Source organism: Tenrec ecaudatus, chromosome 10, assembly GCF_050624435.1.
Source record: "Tenrec ecaudatus isolate mTenEca1 chromosome 10, mTenEca1.hap1, whole genome shotgun sequence".
In the NCBI taxonomy this organism is placed as follows: Eukaryota; Metazoa; Chordata; class Mammalia; order Afrosoricida; family Tenrecidae; genus Tenrec; species Tenrec ecaudatus.
The window spans coordinates 1,053,770-1,063,112 of NC_134539.1; the positions used below are offsets into that span (position 1 = coordinate 1,053,770).

Below are 9,343 nucleotides of genomic sequence, written 5' to 3' on the forward strand. Positions count from 1 at the left end.
AAGGCCCTGCTGAGGCCCAGGGCGGCTTGGTGAGGACCCAGCTCAGAGGGAGGTGACGCGGTCAGTCTGCTATGGGCAGCAAGAACTCCATGTCGTTCATGGCTACACCCCCCTGGGGGACCCCTCCCCTCAGAGACTTGGATGGACACCTGGGCACAGAACCTCAAGAGGTGGCATGGACATGGTCTGCCCTCCTAGGGAAGGCCGCCCCACCTGACAGCATGCAGGGGGACATGTCCAGAACCCCGCCCCCTGTGACCCCAGACCCCCTGGAAGGATGAGCAGGGTTCCTCCCAAAATCCGCTCGATGGGTGTATGGGGTGGACGCTCTCTGAGTTGGTCATAAGCAGCTGACATAGAAGACCGAAGTCAGAGTACTGACCTGTAACCCCCCGGGGAGACCCAGCCATCTAATTCCTTGGGCTACTCAGAAAGGCCCACCCCAGTGAGCGGGGCCAGTGAGCCCACCTGTCACCATGAGGGGGTCCGCTGGCCTCCACCAAGGACCTGTCCACAGCACAGGACACGAGTCTGTCCATCTGTGCTTCGCAGGGGTCTCCCCCTGCGCTTCTTTCCATGCGGCTGTACCTGTGCTCTGGGCAGTCGGGGCACCTCCCGCCATCTCCAATGGGCAGATCCTGCTTCGGGCTCCAGCAGTCTCTGCCCGACCGTCACAAGCACACGGAGAGAGGGAAAATGCCCTGCCTGGGGCAGGGCCACCCAAGCCTTCAGAGTCACATCTCGCTTTTGAAAACCTGAGCGAGACCTTGTGCGCTTCCTGAGCAGGGTTTCGGGGCCAAGCACGAAGCCCTCCCTTCCTCTCCCTGTAGGTCCCACTGCTCCCTGTTGGTGAGGGAGCTAGCCTTCGGCCCAGCGTGGCCATCTACACTGCAGGCTACAATCCTGCTCCGCTCGGCCTGAGGGTGAGGCAAGGACGCCGTTGCTTTATGGGTGAACACAGCCCCAATGTCTGTGTGTGTACAGAGAGAGTACACATTTATGGATCTCTGCTGGTCCTGGGAAGATTCCAGGCTCGAAGCCTGAGGATAACCCTTCTGCTGGGTCATGTGCACTCACGAAGACTGACCACTGGCTCCCAGAGCTGCATGTAGAGAGTTCTATGTGGGAGACATGTGGAAATTTAACCCACAAAAGTACCATCAGGGGTCCTCAGAGAGGCCCAGTGCTGAGGGCCCTGACAAATCTCCATTGGGCCCCAAGCCCAGCAGTGCCCCTGCTGCCCGTGTCCTGACCAGTCCGTGTCTCACCAGGAAGGGTCCAATCCATGGCAGTCAGCTAAGAGGTGACCGCACACCCCTCTGGTCAGTAACTACCAGGAACTGCTGTGGCCTGGGGACACGGAGCTTCCTGTGAGCTGGGGGAGAAGATCCCCTGGGCAGTCCTGCTGGAGGAAGCCCTCAGGGGCCTCCAAGAACCAGGAGACGATTCACGGAAGCCCACCGTGGGCGGGCAGTTTCCGGGTCAGAGAACTTACTGTCCTCCTATATAAGGCCCAGGCAGCACTTGCTCGGCCTTCACCCTCTCTGCTGCTCAAACGTGCACCCCTGCCGCCACCATGAAGTGTGTCCTGCTTGCCCTGGGCCTGGCCCTCGTCTGCAGCGCCAACGTCATTGTGAAACCTCACATCAAGAATGACCTGGACCTGAAGCAGGTAGAGGATGGCTTCCCCGGGGTGGGCGGTAACCAGCAGAAGAGAGGGGAGGGGTGGGGGCCTCAGGAGGCCAAGGGGGTCCAGAGGATGCTGAGATGGGAGGACTCATGCTTCTGACCCCCTTCCTTCTCAAGATCCAATATCCCCTCTTGTTCCTGTGGGGGAGACCCTCACCTCATTCCTCCTCCTTCCTTCTCAGAAGGAAAGGTGGCTAGAATGTTCCACAATCCAGCAGCCATGGGTGGTCCCAGTCCTGGGGGTCAGCTCCCACTCCTCCCTCCTCACCCTCCACCTTGGTCTGGAGACCACGAGAGTTGTGCAGGGGCAGCACTCTGCATCCATGGACGTGGACAGGGGCAGGGAGTGTCCACTGTGGCTGGAAGGACCCCACCAGCTCACTGGAAGCCCTCATGGCCCTCCCCTCAGCTTGCAGGGCCCTGGGAGACCAAGATGATGGCCACCAACAGGAAGGTCCTCCCAGCGAGTGACGACGCCCCCCTGAGAGTGTTCATCAGCGAGGTGCAGCCCACCCCTGAGTCCAACCTGGAGGTCACCGTGACCATGAGGTGGGCTTGCCCAGGGGTTGTGCCAGAGAGGCTGGGGGTAGAGAGGGGGTCTGCCTCTCTAGGGGTCAGGGACACCCTCCCCAGGACAGTTCCTGATGGTACAGGCTCCAGGTGATCCTCTAACCGGAACAAGGTTGCCCTAGGCAGGCAGAACCAGGTGCTTGGGGACGGGAGAAGTTTGCATGAGCTTCCCGCCCCCCTAAGCCCAGGCCGGGGATTCAGACCCAATAAGCAGCCCACCTGGATCCCCAGGGCACATTTGCAGGTAGGTTGCAGTGGAGCTGGACACCATCTGTCAGGTTGGGCAGGGTCCTGGAGGAGGGCTGTATGAGATGCTTGGGGTGATGGCAGTCTTAGGGAGCGGTGGCTGCACTTCACAGCAGACGTGTCTCACAGGTCAGCACAGAAATAGTTTAAACAGCAGCCTGAAAATAAATTAATTGCATAGTTTTTTTTTTAAAAAAAGGAAACACCAGTTTTGGGTGTGTGTAATTCATGACATTTTGAATTGGGAAGGTGACTCAGAGTGATTGGCTTTCAGGGAAAACGACAAGTGTGTGCAGAAGAAGATCATTGCCCAGAAAACCCAGAACCCTGCTGAGTTCCAAATCAACTGTGAGTGTGCGGGGCCCTGGGGGGCAGGGTGGCCCCCTCAGGGTCAGGGAGGAGCTCAGGGCTGTCCACTGTGTGTGGACTGAGCCCCACTCTAACCAGACACAGGGGCATGGCCTCCTCAGTGACCTGTCCTGTGAAAGCTGCAGACAGGTGGTGCCCACCGACCCAGGACACTGCAAGCCTCCTGCCCAGGGCTCCTCCCAGGAAGCTGTGCCTGTCTGCCCAGCAGGCCCCATCTCTCCCCTCAAGGGGACTGTTTCCCGCAGGACAACTCTTTTCTCTGTTGCCCATGCTGCTGTCTGGAATAAGCATGAAACTCCATTTGTTAATCATTTAGAATCACGTTGTGTGGATTCTCATCTAAAGTAGTCACCTGACATTTTCAGTGTTGTTTTATGGTGTGTGGATGCGTGGATGAGAGGAGGGCTGGCTGGCTGGCTGGTTGGATGGCTGGATGGATGAATAGTTCAGTGAGGCATGAGTGGATGGATGGATAGATGGATAGATGGATGGATGAGGGGGGGTGGATGGATAGATGAATAGATGGTTGATGATGGATGGATGAATGGATGAATAGAAGGTTGAATAGATTGATAGGTGTCTGGATGCATGGATGGAGGTTCGGATGGATGCATGAGCACAGGAGTTGATGGGCTGATGGATGTTGGGTGAGTTGGTGGGTGGGTGGGTGCATAAGAATGAATGGACGGATAGATGGATGAGGCATGACTGGCTGAATGGAGGAATGAAGTAATTAATTTCTCATGTGATGGACAGAGGAACACGCCTGGTAGAGGCCACAGTGAGTACAGAGATCTTTCCTAATTGCTCGTATGCCTGGTATCTATCTGTCTGAGGAGTGCATGGGACATGTGTGTGTTTTGGCATCAGAGCCTTAAAGAGCAGCCGCACAATGTCGGGGGGGGGGTGGGGGGCAGCTGTGCTCCATCTAGACTCGACTCTAGTGCCTGCTGCAGGAGCAGCGGGGGGAACAAGCCTGGTGACAAAGCCACCATCCACCTGGAGGCCATGACAGCGGACCACCTGAGCAGCACCCACCTCCTATGTGAGGGCAGGGCTCGGCTTTATGTCTGTCCCCATCTGGTCTTCTCTTCCAGACCTGACTCAGGACAAGATGCTTGTGATGGACACTGACTACAAAACCTACCTTGTCATCTGCATGGAGAACACCAGCGTCCCCCAGGAGAGCATGGTGTGCCAGTTGCTGGGTAGGGATCTGGGCCGGGCACCGTGGGCAGCGGGACAGGATTGTGACCTCTTCGCTAGTCTGTAGTGCATATGGCAGGTGGCCCTGGCTAACCCCATGAGCTGGAATCTTTGGAGGAGAAGGGAGTCTGACCAGTGTCAGCTCTGGGATCCTGGGGTGCAGGACAGAACAATGATATAAGCAATGGGTATGGAGACAGGGCTTAGGAGGACCGCTCAGACATGGAGGGAACAGAGCTGAGGAGGACTTGGGCCACTAGAAGCACCACCCCTGCAGGTACTGACCCCGCTCCCTCCACAGGCAAGACCCAGAAGGTCAACATGGAGACTGTGCAGAAATTCGGGGAGATCCTCCAGGCCCTGCCCGAGTACAACCAGTTCTTCCTGGACCTCACCCAGAAGACAGGTCAGTGTGGTCCAGCCACCCAGCTCCGGGCTTCCCTTTGGCTCTGAGGCTCTGCACTAAGGAAGCTAGAACCGAGCCCATGTTCCCTGGGGGCACTTTTTCAGGGAAGAGCCCACTTTCTCCTGGCCTCTCACTTCCCTGCCCCACCAGGCTCCTAGAGGGTGGCCGGGGTCTCCCTCCCACTCCCCTGAGCTTCCTGTGTCCAGGCTGTTGACCAAGTCCTCTGCCCTCCCCATGGGCCCTGCTCTGTTTCTCCCTCAGACATGTGTCGCGCATAGGTGAGCACTGCCGGTCTGCCTGCCCAGGTGAGCTCCCACCTATCTCTTGACAGGCAGTGCATGGGGCCGCCCCCACTCCCCACTGAGTCCCTGGGCCTCCCCTCCGTGCTCCAGGACTCTCCTGGCTGCTCCAGAAAACTGACCTGACTGGTGTCCATATGTCCTGAGCTGGTCACTCTGAAGGCTGTCTGGGGGATCCTGTATGTGGGGCTGTGGGTGTGCTGGAGCTCCACCTCACACAGGGGCCTCACCCCTGCTAGGCTGGGGCTGCTCTGTGTCTTCCTGTCCCAGAGTCACAAGGGACTGCTGTGTCCCTGCAGGTCCCCCCCCCCCCCCCCCCAGTGTCTCAGGAGTCTGACTCCTCCACACACAGGGACCCTCGTCACTCCATCCCGTCGAGGTCCTGGAGAACCTGAAGACCAAGATCAACCCCTCAGCCTGAACCCTGCCCCCGCTGGGTCTCCACCGTGAAGCTGCTCTGAGCCGTTTCTCTCCAGCAATAAATGACCCGTGTGCACGCTCTCTGAGTCTGTCCTCACTTCCCCTGGGATGGAGGTGTCGGGGATCCAGGGCCAGGACATGGGGCTGCAGTGTAAGAGCCCCGGGCATCGGAGATCAGGGCACAGGAGGGCCAATGCTGCGGGGTCAACACACAAACCCAGTGTCCCCAGTCGGTCAGGAGAGCTGGGCTCCACAGGGTCTCGGTGACTGGTCACTGGGCAGTTGGTGGGCAGCCATCTGGGTGTGGGTGTGAACTGCTGGCATCAGTGCAGGGGTTCTGCCCAGTCACTCTGCAGGAGAAGGATGACCTCCCCTGTTACCATGGAAGTTTCCCCACCCTGCACTCCCTGCCCAGGGCCGCTGTGCGCTGGAGTCTCTTGTGTGGTAGTGGGTTCAGTTGGGTTGGGGAGGGGGGGTCTTTGACTGTTATCACTCAGCATGTGAACCATTGGCACCTGAAAGGTAGACACATCACCCCGTCATACCTGTTGGTCAGACGGTGTCATAACCCCACTCAACCACAAGGGGCCAGGATGCACAATTCTCCCCAGCCCTGCAGAGTCTCGCCGAACCTGACAGAAAGCACCCATGCCTACAAGCAGACTGTTGTTAAAGATTCTAAGCCTGGGAAAGAAATGTTGTTCAGACATTACAAGTTAGTGCAAATGAATTTTAGTTTAAATTGTTTGGGAATCTGTGCATAATTTTCTTATAATATGCATTGCCATACATTTCTAAAGTATTTGTTGCGCACTGGTGTTGTTTTGAGTCACTAATTTGTGGTAACTTTCCTCAGAAGCTACAAAGGGTTGTATATTGGATATTTTCCACACGTACAGCAATTCCAAACCTCTAGATTTACTGTCTTAAAAACCCAGGGCAATCTACCTTGTCCAAATTTACTCATAGTCGGTGAGTTTGAGTTTTTGTTTATTTGGTGGGATGGGATGTTACAGAAACAAAAGGAAATTACTATAACTAGCAATTAATAGTTGTAATTTTAAATAACTCCCCAAATGACAAGGAATCTTTTACAATATCCCCAAAAATGAAAGAACACAGACCGCAGGCACCAGCCACGGTCACACACCTGTGTCCAGAGCTGGTGGGAGCACTGCGTGTGACAGGCCTGCTGGGAAAGGGTGTGACACTTTCTTCCCCAGTCAGGCATCCCCCTGCCACGTGGTCCAGGAACACCACTGCCCACGACAAACGAGGGTCGTGTTCTCACACACATGTGCGAGTGTTCGTGCAGATTTACTTACAAACGTTAGGGATAGTTCCCTGTCTGATGTGTCATCGCCAACACTGTTTTCCCAGCCGGGCGGAGTGCTCTCTTTGAGTCTTTTAGAGAACTCTGGGGTGCACATACGTGTCTAATTTTAAGTGGTCTCTGTCATTTTGTCTGTCCTCTGCTCTTAGGGTGGTTCGGTCAAGTTTGATAGTGTAATCGTATCAAGTTGTAGCGATCCTAATTTTCCCCTTCAAATAAAGCATTATGTTGAAATGTGCAAAGCCTTGGGACTAGAAAACCAGAAGGGGAGGGACATGCTGAGCATGTTTCAAATAGATAGAGCTGAAAAGAGCATGCAACTTTGCATTGCTGTGTTGAAAGAGTCCATGGGAAAATCCCACCGTGAACGGGTCTCAGTGGAGCTTCCAGACTCAGAACAGACTCTGAGGAAGGGATAAGCTTGTCACTCCGGAGGAGTTAACCACTGGAAACCTGCAGATAGCAGCCGAGCGTTGTCAGATGCCAACAGCTTGGTGAGCGGCCGCAGAAAGCTGTCAGAGAGGGTGCGGAAGATGAGCTCCTCTGGTCAGAAGACATTCAAAATAGTGCTGAGAAAGAGCAGCCTCCTCCCAGCAGAGTCCACCACAGCGGCGTGGCTGGAGGAAAGCCATCAGGAGCAAAGCCTCCGGGACCCTCCAAATGAGAAGGAAGAGCTGCAAGCGTCTACGAATAATGAGTACCTGGACCGTGTGAACTATGAACCTCGGACAGCTAGAAGTCATCTAAAGTTAACTGGAGGGCACACAGATCCACATCCTTGACATCAGGGGCTGAACAGCTTTGCTGTGGACCAGTTTGAATCAGACAGCCATAGGGTTGAACGTGCTGGGACAGACAGTCAAGGGGAACAGTGTCGCGTCCACTGTCAAAAAGCACATTGTGTGTCTATCTTGAAGTACACCGCTATCTTGATTAGATAATACATGTACACACTCAAAAAATCAAGTCAGTATAACCATTATTTAAATGTATGAACCAGCCACTGAAGCGAACAATGAAGAGACTGTAAGAATTCTACCAATGTTTTCCGTCTGAAATACAATCAGGGTGCATTGATAATATTGGTGATTGGAAGGCAAACATTGGAACCGTGAGGAAGGAAGGAGCAGTAGTTGGGAAATACAGACTCGGAGACGGAAAGGAAGCTGCAGGTGACATGTCAGAATTTTACAAGACCAGTGACTTATTCATCGCAAAAGTTCTTCAACAACACAAACTGATGACTCGTGGACCTCTCCAGATGGACTACAGAGAAATCAAACTGACCATGTCTGTGGACAGAGACGATGGAGAAGTTCTATGTCCGGAGCTAAAGCCAGGCCAGGTGCTGACCGTGGGTCAGACCACCAATTGCTCATCGGTATGTTCAGGTTGAAGCTGAAAAAAATTAAGACAAGTTTGTGAGAGTCAGAATATGACGTGGAATCTGTCCCATACGAATCTCACAAACCCATCGAAAGCACCGACCAATAATGGCAGAAGACTGCGGTGCTCTGGGAGGACAGCAAGAACATCAAACGCGAAGAAAGCAAAGGTCGTTGGAAACTGCAGGAAAGAGATAAGCGATCAAAATGAATGTCTACAAAGACTCTGAAACTGCTCTTAATCTTAGAGGAGCTGAGGCACACGGAAGACACGATGGAGGCAAAGAGAACATTCCAAAGGGCAGGTCGAGAAGGCAAAGTCAAATACTATAATGAAATGTGCAAAAATCTAGAGTTAGAAACAAAAACGAAGAATACAGCCAGCGTATCCTAAACTAAAAGAATGCCAGAAAACCTCAAGCCTGTGTCGCAAAATGGGAAATATTAACCACTGCAGGAAGCACGGAACGAAAATCAAGACTGCGCAGTCACTGTACAAAAACAGTAGTTGACATCGAAGCATTTCAGGAAGTCGCATATGGTCAAGATCAAAGGTGCTGAAGGAAGGGGTAAAAGAAGGCACCAGGAACGGATGGAATACCGATCTAAATGTTTCAATTAGCTAATGTGGCCCTGGGGCACTCACTCGCCTGTGCCAGGAAATTTGGAGGGTGGCCATCGCACATGCAGTCAGTCACTGCACTGGGAAGAGCTCGTCGACATAACCATCAGCAGAGAAGAGACTGGAGTTTGGAAGGGTGTCCTGCTGCTTGAATACACAACCCGTGCTCGTGGAAGAAGCAGTCAAGAGAGCAAATGGCGCATTGACTTGGGCAAATCTGCAGCGGAAGACGTCTTTAAAGTGGATAAAAAAAAAGAAAAAGAAACAGTAGCTTCCGGGAAGATGGCACTGATGTGGGGACACCTGCCTGCAGTTCCCTGTGAGTGGTCACTGGATTTATGGTTGAGGGGCCAACTCAGGGAATTCCAACCTAGCCTTGGTCTCGCAGTGCCCCAGGACTTTACAGCGGTTTCCCCATGAACAGCACAGCTGTGCTCACCATGAAACACGTCCCCCTTGGTTTCCCCCACCCTGGAGACCTGTGCACCAAGGCCCCTGTTGATTCCTAGTGCCAGCGATGCACGCTAGCACTCTCAGGTTCTCCAAAGCCCTGGAGACTCCTGTGTGCCCTGTTTCCCTGTGACACCTCCACCCAACACCCACCCCCACATATGTCACGATCCCCTACATTTTCCACTCCAGCAACTAGCATGCCTCGGTCCCATGAGTTGCTCCCCAACCCCACAACCTGTGAACGCCAGCCTGAGCTGTGTCCAATGCGCCTGCCCAGTGCCACCCTGCCTCGCTGCTCACGACCAGCCTGGAACTGCTGCCTATAGCCAGTGCGACTGGCCTGTG

At 54.3% G+C, this 9,343-nt stretch overlaps 1 protein-coding gene across 1 annotated transcript; it reads left to right on the forward strand.

The window, feature by feature from the left end:
• The first annotated feature begins 1,576 nt into the window (after positions 1–1,576).
• PAEP (progestagen associated endometrial protein) lies at positions 1,577–4,644 on the forward strand. The gene is made up of 6 exons (XM_075558839.1): positions 1,577–1,700; positions 2,106–2,238; positions 3,831–3,919; positions 3,972–4,082; positions 4,382–4,486; positions 4,637–4,644. Exons 1-6 carry the CDS (start codon positions 1,577–1,579, stop codon positions 4,642–4,644), a joined length of 570 nt encoding a protein of 189 aa, XP_075414954.1.
• Positions 4,645–9,343: the final 4,699 nt, after the last annotated feature.

Bases quoted from the DNA above. Each gene is read 5' to 3' on its own strand.
- PAEP (XM_075558839.1), top strand. From the start codon at position 1,577: ATGAAGTGTGTCCTGCTTGCCCTGGGCCTGGCCCTCGTCTGCAGCGCC. The intron at 1,701-2,105 runs GTAACCAGCAGA...CTCAGCTTGCAG, and splicing joins TGGCTTCCCCGGGGTGGGCG to GGCCCTGGGAGACCAAGATG. The intron at 4,083-4,381 runs GTAGGGATCTGG...CTCCCTCCACAG, and splicing joins CATGGTGTGCCAGTTGCTGG to GCAAGACCCAGAAGGTCAAC.